At 49.0% G+C, this 22,313-nt stretch overlaps 1 protein-coding gene across 2 annotated transcripts in view; it reads left to right on the plus strand.

Moving 5' to 3' along the window:
* Nucleotides 1-22,313, plus strand: part of ANKRD52 (ankyrin repeat domain 52) — a 430,239-nt gene that overhangs the window by 126,806 nt on the left and 281,120 nt on the right. For both annotated transcript variants that reach the window (XM_086963824.1, XM_086963825.1), the window contains exons 14-15: nucleotides 20,883-21,023; nucleotides 21,713-21,790. In XM_086963824.1, coding sequence (XP_086819950.1) covers nucleotides 20,883-21,023; nucleotides 21,713-21,790 — 219 coding nt within the window. The remainder of the gene's footprint in view (nucleotides 1-20,882; nucleotides 21,024-21,712; nucleotides 21,791-22,313) is intronic.

Genomic DNA, 22,313 nt, shown 5'->3' on the forward strand with positions numbered 1-22,313 from the left:
ATTACCTCATGTACCCTAGGTGCATCTACCAATTGGTACTGGGCCACCTTATCAGACCCTGTAACTCAGGGCATAGGTGTACCCAGGGCTGCCAGGGGCTGCAGCATGTATTATGCCACCCCTGGCTGGCCTCCTAAATTTGACACAACTGGCTGCATGACAGCTGGGGCAAAGTCGTGTAATCACCCTTTGCTGTAGGTGTAGTATACCTATACCTAACCCTAAAGTGGACACACAGATTCCTATCAGTCACTCCTATGGCAGGCCTTGACAATCCTGAAGGCAGAGTGCTTGAAATCATGTGAGATGGTGCTCTGGCATGAGCTGAGCCTGTCTGCAGCTTGCGGAATCAAGTCCTAATAGCTGTTCCATGATATCGCATACCATATACTCTTAAGTGCATTATAATCCTCGCGGTTAAATGCTATCTTTGGTATTGCTTTATCAAAACATGTCGAGTAAGGTGTCATACGAATTGGAATACTAACCCCTCGCCAATTCTGGCGACGGGGTTAGCATTCCACCCTTCTAGAGGGACACGACATGTATGTAACTGTGAACCCCGGTTAAAGTTAACTGAAGCCTCAGCTCCACAAAATGGATGCTGCCACCACAGACACGAGTCTGACCCCCTGCAGCTGGGAGTCCTTCCAGCGAGGGGAGCCTGGACAAAGGGTTTCCTGTCAGGGGCGGTGCTAGCACCGTCCCAGACATGGTTTTGTGTATCCTGGGTAGGCAGGGCTTTACAGGAAGGTGACTGCTGAGTGGCACCCCGGTGCTCACTACGCATAGGCCGGTCTGAACCAGTTCCAGGGGCACACCAGCCCCTGGCCTGGGGAAGTCCGGCATGGCTGAGGGGTGTAACCACCCCCCACCTAGTCCCACCCATAGGCAGGACCTAGTCACCGGGTCAGCCCCCTTTTTTAGTATAAAGATAGGAGCGGGCCCCCTGTTCAAATTAGATCATCTTTGGAATCAAGATACCACTTTCTTCGAAAGGACTTCACGATTTCTTCTTCAAGATTCTCCCTTGTGGCTAAGGAGTAGTCACCCTGCATCAAGCGGGCACCATCCTAAAGAACACTGCGGTCTGCTGCAAGTCCTTCATCACGAATCCGACGACCCAGCTCGACGAGACCCGGCTTCCCTGGCACCTCTGACCTCTACTCACCTCTACAGCCAAGCTGAGAACCGTGAGTGCGACGAGACCTCGAGGGACCGACTATCGCCAAGACTGCACGACATCTTTACTGCAAGCCCACCGTGTCCTCCACTGGTGAGTGCTTTGGGGTCCGAGAAGCCCCGACCCTGCGCAGCTCCAGCACCCAAGGTCAGCCTCCCTGCATCTCCACGATCTGCGTGGGGCCCTTCTGCTGTTTGCTGTGCACCGCGTTGTTTGGCTACTAGCCGGCTGGCTTGTGGCCTTCTGAACGACGCCCAACGACTTCACGACTGCTGGTCTGGTTGCTCCAGACTGGCCCTTGCTTCCTCCTTGAAGAGAGGCACTCCGGACCCTCCTGGTCCACTCCAGACGCCATTTTAGGTCCACCGCGTGGGCTTGAATTTGCCAAGGCTTTGTTGCCCAATCCTGGGTCCAGCGACGCCGACAGCTTCTAACTTCGTGGGACAGCTCGATCCTCCATCCTGGTCGCCGACAACGCCTCCTGGTCCGCGAGATCTTCGAGCTACAGCGTCACCCACTCACCTTGTCGAGGTGGCTACCATCCGGTGCCCTCCTGGTGCCCACTGACTACTGGCTAGTAGTCTCGAACTTGGTCCCCTCTGCTTTCAGGTGTCATCTATCTTCGAGATCCAGGCTTGGATCCAACTGAACTTTCTTCACTGGTCACCGGCCAGCATCTTTTCTTCCGGCTCCTGGTCCGTCTACGAGGATTCCCGACGTCTTTTCAGACCTATGCAGCTGCAGCCCCTGGGCTAGGTAACTTCGGCATTTCGGTGCCCCAGCATAGCCTCACTATCCAAGGGTCAGAATCTACTTTCGTTTTCTCCCTACCAGGTCGGGTTCGCCCGAGAACACTAACTTTCTAATTCCTAGCTACCATAGACTTTTGTCCGCATCTCGCGTGAGAGTGCACACACTGCACCCGAGTCCCCTAGGCCTCCTAGAAGTAATCTAACGATTCCCTAGTCAAGTCCTAGCGATTCCAAAAGCTATTAGTACTGTACTTACCTGCTAGGAATTTCGCATTCCACTTTCAGAGTATATGGTTTCCCATGCCCCTCGGGCATTTGTATATACTGTGCTAACTTAAGTATTTTTGTAAGAGTTTTGGTTTGTGCTTAGTACCCTGTCCTCATAAAGAGTACAGGGCTGTTGTGATCTTTAAATAAATAACTGTTTATTTTCATAACACTTGTGTGGTGTCCTTTCACTTGGTATTCAAGGGGTATATGTGTGGTAAACAGCTGGCTTAACACGCCCTCTCGAGTCTTTAGCCTTAGACTGCTCGTATCCACGCTACTAGGATAGCTGGTCTATAAGGTTGACTTACAACCAATCATCAATAAGGGTTGCTGGACTGATACATAGTGTTCACTAGAATAGTGAGCACTGCATATCAGGCCACCTTCTCACATTGGTGAGCAGCGGTTGGGATTTGAGCTTGCTGTTGTTTTACCACACGTATCCTAAGAATATCTTGTTGAAAGATCACATAAGTACTGTTAGGTACATATAACTAAAGCTTAGAATACTCTGAGTTCTACTGAACCAGCTGTTGTAGCTCCTCAAGGCTTAGCACACCTTGGCTGCAACTCTAGCAAGGGACCAGTAGGTAACACATAGTGTAGGTAGGTGCATCACTTACACCACACTAGAAGCAGTATGTCGGTCGCAGGAGGAAACACTGAGTCTCCCCTTGTGTCAGTTGACCCTCCACAGGTCATCCCTTCAAGATATACTGCGCTTAGCTTCCATGAGTTACGACAAGTATGTACCTCTAGGAAGATTAAGCAGGGGTCTAACCCCACAACTGCTTTTCTGATTGGTCTCTTAGAGACTCATGATGCAAGGAGGGCTGGTAACCCAGACCCTTCTACTTCAGAAGGCAATATGCCCTCCCTACAGGGACCCTTTGATAACCAGGCCCAGCCCCTTCAAGAAGCAGATGATGCTGATGATGAGGATGATGACTTGGAGTCTAGGGGTGAGGCAGATCAGGAACAGGTAGAAGTCGTCAGACTAACCAGGACCAACTTAAGCAGACATGAGAGGGATTCTAGGGGAGCCCTGGGACCACTCTCAGGTCAGCTTAACATGGGGAATGGACGAGTTAGATCTCTATCAAGAGGCTCTAACAGATCCCTTCATACCAATGGCTCTCAACGTTCCTCTCAAAGGGGAATGACATCTCCCCAGAGGAGAATGTATGAAGCTAAGGAAAAGGCAGCCAATCTGAGGATTGAAAGGGAAGAACTTGCCCTAGCCAAAGAAAGGCTTGCCTTTGCTAGAGAGCAACAATTGAGTGGGACAGTCCCCACTGGTGGCAGCATTGTACCTAGCAATAGGGAAAGGAGTTTTGATACAAAACACCTTGGTAAGATAGTGCCCCCCTTTAAACAAGGGGATGACATCCACAAATGGATTACTGCTTTGGAGAGGGCCTGCACTGTGCAAGGTGTTCCCCCAAGTCAGTGGGCAGCTATCTTGTGGCTCTCCTTTGAAGGTAAAGGAAGAGACAAGCTCCTCACCACAAGGGTAGAGGATGCTAATGATTACCAAGTCTTGAAAAGTGCACTGGTTGATGGGTTTGGCCTAACCACTGAGCAGTACAGGGTGCTGTTCAGGGATACCCAGAAAACTCAGTCTCAAGATTGGGCTGACTTTGTAGATTGTGCCACTAAGGCTTTTGAGGGCTGGTTGCTGGGCAGTAAGGTTACTGATTATAAAGGATTGTACAATTTGATGATGAGAGAACAAATTTTAAACAATTGTCAGAACCAGTTGTTGCATCAGCATCTTGTTGACTCAGATCTGACCTCTCCCCAAGAATTGGGAAAGAAGGCAGACAGATGGGTTAGAACAAGAGTTAAACAGAACCAGGGCCAGAATCAAGGTGGTCAGAAGAAAGCAGACCAGAAGGGTAAAGATTCAAAAGGGGAACAAAATGACCAGAAGTCTTCGACAGGTCCCCAACAACCCAAAGAGGGTGGGGGTCAGGCTCCCCAAAAGAAGAAAGAAGGCCAATCTAAAAGGTGGTGCCAATACTGTAAAAGTAAAACTCACTGGTTTAGTGAGTGCACCAAGAAAGGAGGAGGGCAGACTCCTGCCACTGCAGCCCCTAAGGCACCTGTGCCCCCTAGTACAGCCAGCAGTGGTAGTGCACCTCCCAAGGGTTTAGTAGGGTTAACCCTGGGTTCTGAGGGGTGTGACAACTTAGTTGGTACACTCACTCAAGCTGTCCTTGTCAGTACAGGGGATGTGGATATGTCCCCTGACATAAGTCCCAATACTTTGGGCAAATACAGACAGACACCTTTCATTAATGGAAAAATGGCTCAGGCCTATAGGGACACTTGTGCCAGTGTCACAATGGTGACACCTGGCTTTGTGGACCCTGGACAGATCATGCCAGGTACAGAATTCCTGGTGACCAATGCAAGCAATGTCACTACCAATCATAGTATGGCAATTGTAGCTTTCTCCTGGGGAGGGGTAACTGGCCAAAAGAAGGTTGTAGTTAGTTCAGACCTCCCAGTGGATTGTTTGTTGGGCAATGATTTGGAGTCATCACAATGGTCAGAAGTGGAGCAGAGGACTCATCTGGAAATGTTAGGCTTGCCAGCACATGTGTTTGCTGTGACCAGGTCACAGGCCAGAAAATGCCCCACTGAACAGGTGCTGGATCCTGGAACAATGGACCAGACACCTTCCAAGAAAAGGAGCAGCAGGGTTAAGGCTGTGCCTTCCCCCTTGCCCCAGGTTGAGGATCAAGTCTCAGAGGAGGCTGACCTACAGGAATTGAGGGAAACTGAGCCCAGAGAGTTTGAACTTGATCAAGTTGAATTCTTGGGTTCAGGGGGACCCTCAAGGGAAGACCTGGGGAAGGACCAGTTAAGCTGCCCTCCTCTTGAACCCCTCAGACAGCAGGCTGCTGCTGAGGCTGCTGGGAACGCCACAGGTACCCACAAGGTATACTGGGAAGATGGACTCCTGTACACTGAGTCAAGAGACCCCAAGCCTGGCATGACCAGGAGGCTGGTTGTACCCTTGTCTCAGAGAGGTTTCCTACTTACCTTGGCCCATGAGATTCCCTTAGCAGGTCACTTAGGCCAGACAAAGACTTGGGACAGGCTTGTCTCACACTTTCACTGGCCTCACATGAATGAGGATACCAAGGAGTTTTGTCGCTCCTGTGTCACTTGCCAAGCCAGTGGTAAGTCAGGTGGCACAACAAAGGCCCCCCTTATACCAATGCCTGTGGTGGGGGTGCCCTTTGAAAGAGTGGGGATTGACATTGTTGGTCCAATGGAACCCCAGACAGCATCAGGGCACAAGTTTATACTGGTGGTAGTGGATCATGCCACCAGGTATCCTGAAGCTATTCCACTTAGGACCACCACAGCACCTGTGGTGGCAAGGGCCCTAGTTGGAGTGTTCTCCAGAGTGGGCTTCCCTAAGGAGGTTGTCTCTGACAGAGGTGCAAACTTCATGTCAAGCTACTTAACTGCTATGTGGAAGGAGTGTGGTGTCAATTACAAATTCACTACACCCTATCATCCACAATGCAATGGGCTTGTTGAAAGGTTCAACAGGACCCTAAAAGGGATGATTCATGGACTACCTGAAACCCTCAGGCGTAGATGGGATGTCCTGATGCCCTGCCTTCTGTTTGCTTACAGAGAGGTCCCACAAAAGGGGGTTGGCTACAGCCCTTTTGAACTTTTGTATGGGCATCCTGTGAGAGGCCCCTTGTGTTTGGTGAAGGAAGGATGGGAGAGACCTCTCAAAAAGCCTGCAACCAACATAATGGACTATGTACTTGGTCTCCGCTCCAGGATGGCTGAGTATATGGAGAAGGCATCAGAAAACCTTAAGGCCAGTCAAGAACTTCAAAAAGCTTGGCATGACCAAAAGGCTGTCCTGACTGTTTATCAGCCTGGACAGAAGGTGTGGGTTTTGGAGCCAGTGGCCCCAGCAGCACTCAAAGACAAATGGTCTGGGCCCCACACAATTCTTGAGCAAAAGGGAGAGGTCACCTACCTGGTGGACCTTGGAACTCCCAGGAGTCCCCACAGGGTACTCCATGTCAACAGGCTCAAAGCATATGTCGACAGGAGGGACATGAGCTTGCTCATGGCCATAGATGAGGGACAGGAGGAAGAGAGTGACCCTCTCCCAGACCTGCTCACTCAGAATCCTGATGATGGGTCAGTAGATGGTGTTGTCTTTTGTGGCAGCCTCACTGAACATCAGCAGAGAGACTGTAAACAGGTTCTTCAGTCTTTCAGACATATGTTCTCTCTGACACCCAGTCAGACCAATTGGTGCACCCATGAGGTTGACACTGGTGACAGCCTGCCAGTCAAGAGTAAAATCTACAGGCAGCCTGATCATGTTAGAGACTGCATAAAAACTGAAGTGCAGAAAATGTTGGAATTGGGAGTCATTGAACCCTCAGATAGCCCTTGGGCTAGTCCAGTAGTTCTAGTGCCAAAGCCTCACACCCAAGATGGTAAGAGAGAGATGAGGTTTTGCGTAGACTACAGGGGTCTCAATGCAGTCACTAAGACTGATGCCCATCCAATACCAAGGGCAGATGAACTTATAGATAGATTGGCTTCTGCCAACTACTTAAGTACATTTGACTTAACAGCTGGGTATTGGCAAATCAGGTTAGCTGAGGAAGCTAAGCCCAAAACAGCATTTTCAACCCCTGGTGGGCATTATCAATTTGTGGTAATGCCCTTTGGTCTGAAAAATGCACCTGCCACCTTCCAAAGGTTGGTGAATCAAGTCCTTACTGGGCTGGATGACTTCTGTGCAGCATATCTAGATGATATTGCTGTCTTTAGCTCCACCTGGGAGGATCACCTGGTCCACCTGAGGAAAGTGTTAGAGGCCCTGCAAGCAGCAGGCCTCACTATCAAGGCCACCAAGTGCCAGATAGGGCAGACACAGGTTGTATACCTGGGCCACCTTGTAGGTGGAGGCCAGGTTCAGCCACTGGAGAGCAAAATACAGTCAATCAGGGACTGGGCTCCTCCAACCACCCAGACTCAGGTTCGAGCTTTCTTGGGCCTGACTGGATACTACAGAAAGTTTGTCAGGAACTATGGTTCCATTGTGACACCATTAAATGAACTGACAAGTAAGAAAATGCCAAAAAAGGTTCAGTGGACAGCAGGCTGTCAAAAAACATTCGATGACCTAAAGCAGGCCATGTGCACAGCACCTATCCTTAAGAGTCCAGACTACTCCAAACCATTCATTGTCCAAACAGATGCTTCTGAGTTGGGTGTGGGAGCTGTTCTTTCTCAACTGAATTTTGATGGTCAGGATCAGCCCATTGCTTTTATAAGCAGAAGGCTGACCCCCAGAGAGAAGAATTGGTCAGCTATTGAGAGGGAGGCCTTTGCTGTGGTTTGGGCCCTGAAGAAGCTGAGGCCATACTTGTTTGGCACTCACTTCAAGATTCAGACCGACCATAAGCCCCTCTTGTGGCTAAATCAGATGAAGGGTGAAAACCCCAAACTGCTTAGGTGGTCCATTTCCCTACAGGGGATGGACTTTACAGTGGAACATAGACCTGGTACTTATCATGGCAATGCCGATGGGCTCTCCAGATATTTCCACTTAGAACAAGAAGACTCACCTGGTCAAGGTTAGCTTATTGTCCCAAAGTTTGGGGGGGGGTCATGTAGGAGAGTAGGGTCTGCAATCCTATGATCACCCAGATTTTTTGCTTTTGTTTCACTGGTTTACGACTTTCTCTGGCTGTGGGCCTGCCAATCAGACCCACAGCCTGGCTGTTCTCTTTCTAAATTACCTCATGTACCCTAGGTGCATCTACCAATTGGTACTGGGCCACCTTATCAGACCCTGTAACTCAGGGCATAGGTGTACCCAGGGCTGCCAGGGGCTGCAGCATGTATTATGCCACCCCTGGCTGGCCTCCTAAATTTGACACAACTGGCTGCATGACAGCTGGGGCAAAGTCGTGTAATCACCCTTTGCTGTAGGTGTAGTATACCTATACCTAACCCTAAAGTGGACACACAGATTCCTATCAGTCACTCCTATGGCAGGCCTTGACAATCCTGAAGGCAGAGTGCTTGAAATCATGTGAGATGGTGCTCTGGCATGAGCTGAGCCTGTCTGCAGCTTGCGGAATCAAGTCCTAATAGCTGTTCCATGATATCGCATACCATATACTCTTAAGTGCATTATAATCCTCGCGGTTAAATGCTATCTTTGGTATTGCTTTATCAAAACATGTCGAGTAAGGTGTCATACGAATTGGAATACTAACCCCTCGCCAATTCTGGCGACGGGGTTAGCATTCCACCCTTCTAGAGGGACACGACATGTATGTAACTGTGAACCCCGGTTAAAGTTAACTGAAGCCTCAGCTCCACAAAATGGATGCTGCCACCACAGACACGAGTCTGACCCCCTGCAGCTGGGAGTCCTTCCAGCGAGGGGAGCCTGGACAAAGGGTTTCCTGTCAGGGGCGGTGCTAGCACCGTCCCAGACATGGTTTTGTGTATCCTGGGTAGGCAGGGCTTTACAGGAAGGTGACTGCTGAGTGGCACCCCGGTGCTCACTACGCATAGGCCGGTCTGAACCAGTTCCAGGGGCACACCAGCCCCTGGCCTGGGGAAGTCCGGCATGGCTGAGGGGTGTAACCACCCCCCACCTAGTCCCACCCATAGGCAGGACCTAGTCACCGGGTCAGCCCCCTTTTTTAGTATAAAGATAGGAGCGGGCCCCCTGTTCAAATTAGATCATCTTTGGAATCAAGATACCACTTTCTTCGAAAGGACTTCACGATTTCTTCTTCAAGATTCTCCCTTGTGGCTAAGGAGTAGTCACCCTGCATCAAGCGGGCACCATCCTAAAGAACACTGCGGTCTGCTGCAAGTCCTTCATCACGAATCCGACGACCCAGCTCGACGAGACCCGGCTTCCCTGGCACCTCTGACCTCTACTCACCTCTACAGCCAAGCTGAGAACCGTGAGTGCGACGAGACCTCGAGGGACCGACTATCGCCAAGACTGCACGACATCTTTACTGCAAGCCCACCGTGTCCTCCACTGGTGAGTGCTTTGGGGTCCGAGAAGCCCCGACCCTGCGCAGCTCCAGCACCCAAGGTCAGCCTCCCTGCATCTCCACGATCTGCGTGGGGCCCTTCTGCTGTTTGCTGTGCACCGCATTGTTTGGCTACTAGCCGGCTGGCTTGTGGCCTTCTGAACGACGCCCAACGACTTCACGACTGCTGGTCTGGTTGCTCCAGACTGGCCCTTGCTTCCTCCTTGAAGAGAGGCACTCCGGACCCTCCTGGTCCACTCCAGACGCCATTTTAGGTCCACCGCGTGGGCTTGAATTTGCCAAGGCTTTGTTGCCCAATCCTGGGTCCAGCGACGCCGACAGCTTCTAACTTCGTGGGACAGCTCGATCCTCCATCCTGGTCGCCGACAACGCCTCCTGGTCCGCGAGATCTTCGAGCTACAGCGTCACCCACTCACCTTGTCGAGGTGGCTACCATCCGGTGCCCTCCTGGTGCCCACTGACTACTGGCTAGTAGTCTCGAACTTGGTCCCCTCTGCTTTCAGGTGTCATCTATCTTCGAGATCCAGGCTTGGATCCAACTGAACTTTCTTCACTGGTCACCGGCCAGCATCTTTTCTTCCGGCTCCTGGTCCGTCTACGAGGATTCCCGACGTCTTTTCAGACCTATGCAGCTGCAGCCCCTGGGCTAGGTAACTTCGGCATTTCGGTGCCCCAGCATAGCCTCACTATCCAAGGGTCAGAATCTACTTTCGTTTTCTCCCTACCAGGTCGGGTTCGCCCGAGAACACTAACTTTCTAATTCCTAGCTACCATAGACTTTTGTCCGCATCTCGCGTGAGAGTGCACACACTGCACCCGAGTCCCCTAGGCCTCCTAGAAGTAATCTAACGATTCCCTAGTCAAGTCCTAGCGATTCCAAAAGCTATTAGTACTGTACTTACCTGCTAGGAATTTCGCATTCCACTTTCAGAGTATATGGTTTCCCATGCCCCTCGGGCATTTGTATATACTGTGCTAACTTAAGTATTTTTGTAAGAGTTTTGGTTTGTGCTTAGTACCCTGTCCTCATAAAGAGTACAGGGCTGTTGTGATCTTTAAATAAATAACTGTTTATTTTCATAACACTTGTGTGGTGTCCTTTCACTTGGTATTCAAGGGGTATATGTGTGGTAAACAGCTGGCTTAACACGCCCTCTCGAGTCTTTAGCCTTAGACTGCTCGTATCCACGCTACTAGGATAGCTGGTCTATAAGGTTGACTTACAACCAATCATCAATAAGGGTTGCTGGACTGATACATAGTGTTCACTAGAATAGTGAGCACTGCATATCAGGCCACCTTCTCACATTGGTGAGCAGCGGTTGGGATTTGAGCTTGCTGTTGTTTTACCACACGTATCCTAAGAATATCTTGTTGAAAGATCACATAAGTACTGTTAGGTACATATAACTAAAGCTTAGAATACTCTGAGTTCTACTGAACCAGCTGTTGTAGCTCCTCAAGGCTTAGCACACCTTGGCTGCAACTCTAGCAAGGGACCAGTAGGTAACACATAGTGTAGGTAGGTGCATCACTTACACCACACTAGAAGCAGTATGTCGGTCGCAGGAGGAAACACTGAGTCTCCCCTTGTGTCAGTTGACCCTCCACAGGTCATCCCTTCAAGATATACTGCGCTTAGCTTCCATGAGTTACGACAAGTATGTACCTCTAGGAAGATTAAGCAGGGGTCTAACCCCACAACTGCTTTTCTGATTGGTCTCTTAGAGACTCATGATGCAAGGAGGGCTGGTAACCCAGACCCTTCTACTTCAGAAGGCAATATGCCCTCCCTACAGGGACCCTTTGATAACCAGGCCCAGCCCCTTCAAGAAGCAGATGATGCTGATGATGAGGATGATGACTTGGAGTCTAGGGGTGAGGCAGATCAGGAACAGGTAGAAGTCGTCAGACTAACCAGGACCAACTTAAGCAGACATGAGAGGGATTCTAGGGGAGCCCTGGGACCACTCTCAGGTCAGCTTAACATGGGGAATGGACGAGTTAGATCTCTATCAAGAGGCTCTAACAGATCCCTTCATACCAATGGCTCTCAACGTTCCTCTCAAAGGGGAATGACATCTCCCCAGAGGAGAATGTATGAAGCTAAGGAAAAGGCAGCCAATCTGAGGATTGAAAGGGAAGAACTTGCCCTAGCCAAAGAAAGGCTTGCCTTTGCTAGAGAGCAACAATTGAGTGGGACAGTCCCCACTGGTGGCAGCATTGTACCTAGCAATAGGGAAAGGAGTTTTGATACAAAACACCTTGGTAAGATAGTGCCCCCCTTTAAACAAGGGGATGACATCCACAAATGGATTACTGCTTTGGAGAGGGCCTGCACTGTGCAAGGTGTTCCCCCAAGTCAGTGGGCAGCTATCTTGTGGCTCTCCTTTGAAGGTAAAGGAAGAGACAAGCTCCTCACCACAAGGGTAGAGGATGCTAATGATTACCAAGTCTTGAAAAGTGCACTGGTTGATGGGTTTGGCCTAACCACTGAGCAGTACAGGGTGCTGTTCAGGGATACCCAGAAAACTCAGTCTCAAGATTGGGCTGACTTTGTAGATTGTGCCACTAAGGCTTTTGAGGGCTGGTTGCTGGGCAGTAAGGTTACTGATTATAAAGGATTGTACAATTTGATGATGAGAGAACAAATTTTAAACAATTGTCAGAACCAGTTGTTGCATCAGCATCTTGTTGACTCAGATCTGACCTCTCCCCAAGAATTGGGAAAGAAGGCAGACAGATGGGTTAGAACAAGAGTTAAACAGAACCAGGGCCAGAATCAAGGTGGTCAGAAGAAAGCAGACCAGAAGGGTAAAGATTCAAAAGGGGAACAAAATGACCAGAAGTCTTCGACAGGTCCCCAACAACCCAAAGAGGGTGGGGGTCAGGCTCCCCAAAAGAAGAAAGAAGGCCAATCTAAAAGGTGGTGCCAATACTGTAAAAGTAAAACTCACTGGTTTAGTGAGTGCACCAAGAAAGGAGGAGGGCAGACTCCTGCCACTGCAGCCCCTAAGGCACCTGTGCCCCCTAGTACAGCCAGCAGTGGTAGTGCACCTCCCAAGGGTTTAGTAGGGTTAACCCTGGGTTCTGAGGGGTGTGACAACTTAGTTGGTACACTCACTCAAGCTGTCCTTGTCAGTACAGGGGATATGGATATGTCCCCTGACATAAGTCCCAATACTTTGGGCAAATACAGACAGACACCTTTCATTAATGGAAAAATGGCTCAGGCCTATAGGGACACTTGTGCCAGTGTCACAATGGTGACACCTGGCTTTGTGGACCCTGGACAGATCATGCCAGGTACAGAATTCCTGGTGACCAATGCAAGCAATGTCACTACCAATCATAGTATGGCAATTGTAGCTTTCTCCTGGGGAGGGGTAACTGGCCAAAAGAAGGTTGTAGTTAGTTCAGACCTCCCAGTGGATTGTTTGTTGGGCAATGATTTGGAGTCATCACAATGGTCAGAAGTGGAGCAGAGGACTCATCTGGAAATGTTAGGCTTGCCAGCACATGTGTTTGCTGTGACCAGGTCACAGGCCAGAAAATGCCCCACTGAACAGGTGCTGGATCCTGGAACAATGGACCAGACACCTTCCAAGAAAAGGAGCAGCAGGGTTAAGGCTGTGCCTTCCCCCTTGCCCCAGGTTGAGGATCAAGTCTCAGAGGAGGCTGACCTACAGGAATTGAGGGAAACTGAGCCCAGAGAGTTTGAACTTGATCAAGTTGAATTCTTGGGTTCAGGGGGACCCTCAAGGGAAGACCTGGGGAAGGACCAGTTAAGCTGCCCTTCTCTTGAACCCCTCAGACAGCAGGCTGCTGCTGAGGCTGCTGGGAACGCCACAGGTACCCACAAGGTATACTGGGAAGATGGACTCCTGTACACTGAGTCAAGAGACCCCAAGCCTGGCATGACCAGGAGGCTGGTTGTACCCTTGTCTCAGAGAGGTTTCCTACTTACCTTGGCCCATGAGATTCCCTTAGCAGGTCACTTAGGCCAGACAAAGACTTGGGACAGGCTTGTCTCACACTTTCACTGGCCTCACATGAATGAGGATACCAAGGAGTTTTGTCGCTCCTGTGTCACTTGCCAAGCCAGTGGTAAGTCAGGTGGCACAACAAAGGCCCCCCTTATACCAATGCCTGTGGTGGGGGTGCCCTTTGAAAGAGTGGGGATTGACATTGTTGGTCCAATGGAACCCCAGACAGCATCAGGGCACAAGTTTATACTGGTGGTAGTGGATCATGCCACCAGGTATCCTGAAGCTATTCCACTTAGGACCACCACAGCACCTGTGGTGGCAAGGGCCCTAGTTGGAGTGTTCTCCAGAGTGGGCTTCCCTAAGGAGGTTGTCTCTGACAGAGGTGCAAACTTCATGTCAAGCTACTTAACTGCTATGTGGAAGGAGTGTGGTGTCAATTACAAATTCACTACACCCTATCATCCACAATGCAATGGGCTTGTTGAAAGGTTCAACAGGACCCTAAAAGGGATGATTCATGGACTACCTGAAACCCTCAGGCGTAGATGGGATGTCCTGATGCCCTGCCTTCTGTTTGCTTACAGAGAGGTCCCACAAAAGGGGGTTGGCTACAGCCCTTTTGAACTTTTGTATGGGCATCCTGTGAGAGGCCCCTTGTGTTTGGTGAAGGAAGGATGGGAGAGACCTCTCAAAAAGCCTGCAACCAACATAATGGACTATGTACTTGGTCTCCGCTCCAGGATGGCTGAGTATATGGAGAAGGCATCAGAAAACCTTAAGGCCAGTCAAGAACTTCAAAAAGCTTGGCATGACCAAAAGGCTGTCCTGACTGTTTATCAGCCTGGACAGAAGGTGTGGGTGTTGGAGCCAGTGGCCCCAGCAGCACTCAAAGACAAATGGTCTGGGCCCCACACAATTCTTGAGCAAAAGGGAGAGGTCACCTACCTGGTGGACCTTGGAACTCCCAGGAGTCCCCACAGGGTACTCCATGTCAACAGGCTCAAAGCATATGTCGACAGGAGGGACATGAGCTTGCTCATGGCCATAGATGAGGGACAGGAGGAAGAGAGTGACCCTCTCCCAGACCTGCTCACTCAGAATCCTGATGATGGGTCAGTAGATGGTGTTGTCTTTTGTGGCAGCCTCACTGAACATCAGCAGAGAGACTGTAAACAGGTTCTTCAGTCTTTCAGACATATGTTCTCTCTGACACCCAGTCAGACCAATTGGTGCACCCATGAGGTTGACACTGGTGACAGCCTGCCAGTCAAGAGTAAAATCTACAGGCAGCCTGATCATGTTAGAGACTGCATAAAAACTGAAGTGCAGAAAATGTTGGAATTGGGAGTCATTGAACCCTCAGATAGCCCTTGGGCTAGTCCAGTAGTTCTAGTGCCAAAGCCTCACACCCAAGATGGTAAGAGAGAGATGAGGTTTTGCGTAGACTACAGGGGTCTCAATGCAGTCACTAAGACTGATGCCCATCCAATACCAAGGGCAGATGAACTTATAGATAGATTGGCTTCTGCCAACTACTTAAGTACATTTGACTTAACAGCTGGGTATTGGCAAATCAGGTTAGCTGAGGAAGCTAAGCCCAAAACAGCATTTTCAACCCCTGGTGGGCATTATCAATTTGTGGTAATGCCCTTTGGTCTGAAAAATGCACCTGCCACCTTCCAAAGGTTGGTGAATCAAGTCCTTACTGGGCTGGATGACTTCTGTGCAGCATATCTAGATGATATTGCTGTCTTTAGCTCCACCTGGGAGGATCACCTGGTCCACCTGAGGAAAGTGTTAGAGGCCCTGCAAGCAGCAGGCCTCACTATCAAGGCCACCAAGTGCCAGATAGGGCAGACACAGGTTGTATACCTGGGCCACCTTGTAGGTGGAGGCCAGGTTCAGCCACTGGAGAGCAAAATACAGTCAATCAGGGACTGGGCTCCTCCAACCACCCAGACTCAGGTTCGAGCTTTCTTGGGCCTGACTGGATACTACAGAAAGTTTGTCAGGAACTATGGTTCCATTGTGACACCATTAAATGAACTGACAAGTAAGAAAATGCCAAAAAAGGTTCAGTGGACAGCAGGCTGTCAAAAAGCATTCGATGACCTAAAGCAGGCCATGTGCACAGCACCTATCCTTAAGAGTCCAGACTACTCCAAACCATTCATTGTCCAAACAGATGCTTCTGAGTTGGGTGTGGGAGCTGTTCTTTCTCAACTGAATTTTGATGGTCAGGATCAGCCCATTGCTTTTATAAGCAGAAGGCTGACCCCCAGAGAGAAGAATTGGTCAGCTATTGAGAGGGAGGCCTTTGCTGTGGTTTGGGCCCTGAAGAAGCTGAGGCCATACTTGTTTGGCACTCACTTCAAGATTCAGACCGACCATAAGCCCCTCTTGTGGCTAAATCAGATGAAGGGTGAAAACCCCAAACTGCTTAGGTGGTCCATTTCCCTACAGGGGATGGACTTTACAGTGGAACATAGACCTGGTACTTATCATGGCAATGCCGATGGGCTCTCCAGATATTTCCACTTAGAACAAGAAGACTCACCTGGTCAAGGTTAGCTTATTGTCCCAAAGTTTGGGGGGGGGTCATGTAGGAGAGTAGGGTCTGCAATCCTATGATCACCCAGATTTTTTGCTTTTGTTTCACTGGTTTACGACTTTCTCTGGCTGTGGGCCTGCCAATCAGACCCACAGCCTGGCTGTTCTCTTTCTAAATTACCTCATGTACCCTAGGTGCATCTACCAATTGGTACTGGGCCACCTTATCAGACCCTGTAACTCAGGGCATAGGTGTACCCAGGGCTGCCAGGGGCTGCAGCATGTATTATGCCACCCCTGGCTGGCCTCCTAAATTTGACACAACTGGCTGCATGACAGCTGGGGCAAAGTCGTGTAATCACCCTTTGCTGTAGGTGTAGTATACCTATACCTAACCCTAAAGTGGACACACAGATTCCTATCAGTCACTCCTATGGCAGGCCTTGACAATCCTGAAGGCAGAGTGCTTGAAATCATGTGAGATGGTGCTCTGGCATGAGCTGAGCCTGTCTGCAGCTTGCGGAATCAAGTCCTAATAGCTGTTCCATGATATCGCATACCATATACTCTTAAGTGCATTATAATCCTCGCGGTTAAATGCTATCTTTGGTATTGCTTTATCAAAACATGTCGAGTAAGGTGTCATACGAATTGGAATACTAACCCCTCGCCAATTCTGGCGACGGGGTTAGCATTCCACCCTTCTAGAGGGACACGACATGTATGTAACTGTGAACCCCGGTTAAAGTTAACTGAAGCCTCAGCTCCACAAAATGGATGCTGCCACCACAGACACGAGTCTGACCCCCTGCAGCTGGGAGTCCTTCCAGCGAGGGGAGCCTGGACAAAGGGTTTCCTGTCAGGGGCGGTGCTAGCACCGTCCCAGACATGGTTTTGTGTATCCTGGGTAGGCAGGGCTTTACAGGAAGGTGACTGCTGAGTGGCACCCCGGTGCTCACTACGCATAGGCCGGTCTGAACCAGTTCCAGGGGCACACCAGCCCCTGGCCTGGGGAAGTCCGGCATGGCTGAGGGGTGTAACCACCCCCCACCTAGTCCCACCCATAGGCAGGACCTAGTCACCGGGTCAGCCCCCTTTTTTAGTATAAAGATAGGAGCGGGCCCCCTGTTCAAATTAGATCATCTTTGGAATCAAGATACCACTTTCTTCGAAAGGACTTCATGATTTCTTCTTCAAGATTCTCCCTTGTGGCTAAGGAGTAGTCACCCTGCATCAAGCGGGCACCATCCTAAAGAACACTGCGGTCTGCTGCAAGTCCTTCATCACGAATCCGACGACCCAGCTCGACGAGACCCGGCTTCCCTGGCACCTCTGACCTCTACTCACCTCTACAGCCAAGCTGAGAACCGTGAGTGCGACGAGACCTCGAGGGACCGACGATCGCCAAGACTGCACGACATCTTTACTGCAAGCCCACCGTGTCCTCCACTGGTGAGTGCTTTGGGGTCCGAGAAGCCCCGACCCTGCGCAGCTCCAGCACCCAAGGTCAGCCTCCCTGCGTCTCCACGATCTGCGTGGGGCCCTTCTGCTGTTTGCTGTGCACCGCGTTGTTTGGCTACTAGCCGGCTGGCTTGTGGCCTTCTGAACGACGCCCAACGACTTCACGACTGCTGGTCTGGTTGCTCCAGACTGGCCCTTGCTTCCTCCTTGAAGAGAGGCACTCCGGACCCTCCTGGTCCACTCCAGACGCCATTTTAGGTCCACCGCGTGGGCTTGAATTTGCCAAGGCTTTGTTGCCCAATCCTGGGTCCAGCGACGCCGACAGCTTCTAACTTCGTGGGACAGCTCGATCCTCCATCCTGGTCGCCGACAACGCCTCCTGGTCCGCGAGATCTTCGAGCTACAGCGTCACCCACTCACCTTGTCGAGGTGGCTACCATCCGGTGCCCTCCTGGTGCCCACTGACTACTGGCTAGTAGTCTCGAACTTGGTCCCCTCTGCTTTCAGGTGTCATCTATCTTCGAGATCCAGGCTTGGATCCAACTGAACTTTCTTCACTGGTCACCGGCCAGCATCTTTTCTTCCGGCTCCTGGTCCGTCTACGAGGATTCCCGACGTCTTTTCAGACCTATGCAGCTGCAGCCCCTGGGCTAGGTAACTTCGGCATTTCGGTGCCCCAGCATAGCCTCACTATCCAAGGGTCAGAATCTACTTTCGTTTTCTCCCTACCAGGTCGGGTTCGCCCGAGAACACTAACTTTCTAATTCCTAGCTACCATAGACTTTTGTCCGCATCTCGCGTGAGAGTGCACACACTGCACCCGAGTCCCCTAGGCCTCCTAGAAGTAATCCAACGATTCCCTAGTCAAGTCCTAGCGATTCCAAAAGCTATTAGTACTGTACTTACCTGCTAGGAATTTCGCATTCCACTTTCAGAGTATATGGTTTCCCATGCCCCTCGGGCATTTGTATATACTGTGCTAACTTAAGTATTTTTGTAAGAGTTTTGGTTTGTGCTTAGTACCCTGTCCTCATAAAGAGTACAGGGCTGTTGTGATCTTTAAATAAATAACTGTTTATTTTCATAACACTTGTGTGGTGTCCTTTCACTTGGTATTCAAGGGGTATATGTGTGGTAAACAGCTGGCTTAACACGCCCTCTCGAGTCTTTAGCCTTAGACTGCTCGTATCCACGCTACTAGGATAGCTGGTCTATAAGGTTGACTTACAACCAATCATCAATAAGGGTTGCTGGACTGATACATAGTGTTCACTAGAATAGTGAGCACTGCATATCAGGCCACCTTCTCACAACTATGCTATCCTAAAACGGACAGTATACAAAGACAGTATCTGGACCATGATGGAAGGCAGGCACACAAGGAATGGCTGGTGACAGGCGAAGGAATGAGGAAACTGGGAGAAATGGAAGATGTAAAGATATTAAAGGTATTGTGGACAAAAGTGAATAGCGCGACTTAACGATTGCCATCCATGCAGATCTCCCTCTGTATCCTGTAAATAGATAATACAGTAGGCGTATGAATGGACTTGCCTCTTTTTTACAAACTAAAGATTGTGACCTTGACCTATGAAGGTCCAATGTGTGGAGGAAAAAGTCAGTTTTCTCTACCCAATCCTGAATCTTTGACAATCGCCATCAATTGTCATTGTCGAATATTGCCATTTTTGATGTTGTCTGTTTGGGTTTTGAGATGCATTGTTGAACCATCCAATGAATTGTTTGTTTAGAAAAAGACTTTGTTCTACTATCATGCTGTGTTTTATCATCTTTAAAATGTGCAGTTAACCCAAGAGTCATTATATAGTTCAATTTAAAGTTCCAGAATAAGTTTTGCTACACATACATAGGCCAAAGAGTCTTCACAGGGCACGCCTAGTGTAAGATGAGTTACAACATGATTTAATAATCATGAAAGGACCCATTAAAATTAATTCAAGTACAGTTTGGTTAGAAAATATATGGGAAACACTTAAAGGGTATGTTTTTCAGGGGGGGGGGGGGGTTCATATAATCCTCCACATACATTTGGAACTTTGAAAAAGCGGAGCAACTTTTCCTCTGTCTTTAAGGAATTGGTTTTCAAAGGAGTCCTATGCTAGTGGACTATAACAGTGGTTTTGAATATTAACAAAGCTTGATCAAACAAAGGGCCTTATGAAGGCATTACACACAACCAGAATTGCCTACTCACTACTATACCTAAAACAAATACTGACATCTTTGATGTGGGAGAAATGTCCGGTATTCTTCTGGCTCATAGGACAAAACCAGAAAGAGCTACTACGTCAATAAGGGCTGCTCTGAAAAGTGATGTTACGGTGAGCAACAATCCCTCAGAGACTCTGACAGTGTTTTTATCTTCTACACTAAGATGTACTCCAACTATCTGTCAGTGATGCTGCACACACTAATGTGGGCAACGCTATTAATTGGTGTTTCTGTTGCAGAATTCAGTTCGTTGTAATGTTAAAAACAACCAGTTTAGCCTAAAATTGAAGTGAAATAAATAAATAATGCCAGGTGTAAGTGAAAGTTTAAGGGAGGAGGAAGGCCTGTCACATTGATGTGAAAAGCATCAATAGTAACATTCATATTGTGTGCTGTTTGTGTTCTATTTGCCTTTTAAAGATCTTACTGCGTATAGACAGTGACCCAAGTTTATGCCTGAAACACACAGGGCTAATGAGTCTACATTTGAGAAAAATTGTGTGTTTAATCCTCTAATGGTGTTGTTTAGATTGGGCTGTGATGGAGGTCCCAGATAATCCCTTGAGAGCAAACCCTTTTAACGTGTGCTTTGACAAAGGAGACCCATGTAATACTGTGGACACTTATAGGGTATGCGTTGGCGAAGGAAACCCCATTATATCCTGTGGCAGTAGCCCTTTTAGGTTAGGCTTTGATTAAGCAGATCCCAAGTGAAGCTGTGGTAGAGGCCCTTCTAATTTGTCCTATGTAAAATGATTGTATAGGACCTCCTTTGACGAAGCATCCTTTTAGTTTTGACTTTGATGAAGATCACTTCTAATCCTTTGGCAATTGACCCTTTTAGGTTGACACAGGAGATTCCCCATTTTATCCTGCAATAGTAAAGCCAATAAACACAGGATTTCACACGGTTCTCCTTTGATAAATGACCCTTTTAGGTGTTGCTTTGATGAAGGAGATCACTTGTACACTTTTGGCAGTGGGCCTCTTTAAGTTGGAACTTGAAGTTTGTCATGTAATCCTAGGTGATAGTTGCTTCTTTTGAACTCGAGCTTTAATGAAGAAGTTCCACAAAATCGTATTCTGGATTAGTATTCCTTTTAGGTTGGCTTTGATAAAGATCACATGCAATCCAGAGTCAGCCCCTTCAGTTGTAGCTTTCATGAGTAATGCCCCTTATTATCCTATGGCAGGCTTTGAGGATGAAGTTTCAGTGTAATCTTCTGACGGTGGGCCCTTTAGGTTAGGCTTTAATGAAGGGGGTCCATGCAGTACTGTGCCAGGGATCCCTTTTTGCTGCAGGTGTTGCCATTTGATGTGAGTTTAATGTGTTGGGCACTCCTTTCCCTCCCTGCAGGACTCCTTTGCACTACGCAGCTGCCAACGGGAGCTACCAATGTACAGTGACCCTGGTCACTGCCGGAGCCAGTATTAATGAGGTGGACAGTAAAGGCTGTTCGCCATTACACTACTCTGCTGCATCCGACACCTACAGAAGGTAAGAGGTTTAGGTATTGTATTCACGGTTTGTAATGCTAAGTGTATGTGTTGCTAACAAACCAACGAGAGATACTGGTTTCCCTGTTTATGTGGGCTTTCAGTTTCTTGAATAATGCTTTAAGAGTTAAAGTATCTCCTTAATCACGAAAGCACCTCCCATCTCTCAGGACAATAGATGAAACTAGACTAGTGCTGATTTGAGTGTTATTATTTAAGCCTTTACCCTCTTCCATGCTCATGACGGCTCCCGGCCGTCATGAGTCACGGTGGGCGTGTGCTGATGACGGCCGGGAGCCGTCATGACCACGCCCGCGATCGGAATGTTCAGCACTGCGGCGGAATTCGCGTCGCAGCGATGAGGTTACACAGTACATCATCTTAGCATATTGATAAGCAGGAAAGCTTAATGCAACATACTTCTTCAACCAAGAATTGTCTAACTGTGAGTAAAGACACAAGGATCTAAACTTGTTGCGCGAAGATTCTTTCTAATTGTTGTGCGGAAGGACTGTTTGGGTGTTGATGAGTCAGTGCACTTATTTTCTTGACTGGCCTGATGGACACGTGCAGGGATCAATAACTTTGTGCAGTTGTTGCGAGCAGTGCGTCCTATGTGAGCCTGCATCGAGTTGCGTTCTCACACTCTACTCATTACTTGTATTTCTAATAGGATCTTTTACTTTCCAGAGCCGAGGTCCAGTCAGCAAATGGCCATGAGTCAGACGAAGAGATGCTAAAGGAATCTCGGCAGAAGGAGGCCTTTTTGTGAGTGCTTGTGTGCGAACTGAATTGTCCATGCATACGTAATGTTATTAGGAAATTATGCACCTCAAATTCCTCCAATCCTACTGTTGCCTTTGTCATACCTGTGTAAACATCAGTGAATAACTCTTTTGTTCGAGGCATATGAGCTGCAGATCGTACACTTAGCAATAGATCGCCACCTGGTGTTGGGCTCGGATGATTGCAGGTTGTTGTCTTCTTGGAAGAAGTCTTTGTAGTCACGAGATAGATGACTCCTCCCTTGGAAATACTGCGCATGGTCATAGACTCCATCCTCAGATTGTTTTTTTCCGCCACTGGGCTCGGATGAAAGTTTTCCACTCCGGCTGGAAAAGACTTTCAGCAACTTCGAAGCGTGAAACTTTATATAAACATTTTCGACATCGAATAGACTTTTTCGACATCACTAGCTACATTCCGGTGCGTCGACGAGGGCCGTTGGGCCTATCGGCGCCGTACGGCCTACGCCTCATGGACAGAACTCCATTCAAGAGATGCCCGGTAT

This window comes from Lissotriton vulgaris, chromosome 1_1, assembly GCF_964263255.1.
Source record: "Lissotriton vulgaris chromosome 1_1, aLisVul1.2, whole genome shotgun sequence".
NCBI classification, from domain to species: domain Eukaryota; kingdom Metazoa; phylum Chordata; class Amphibia; order Caudata; family Salamandridae; genus Lissotriton; species Lissotriton vulgaris.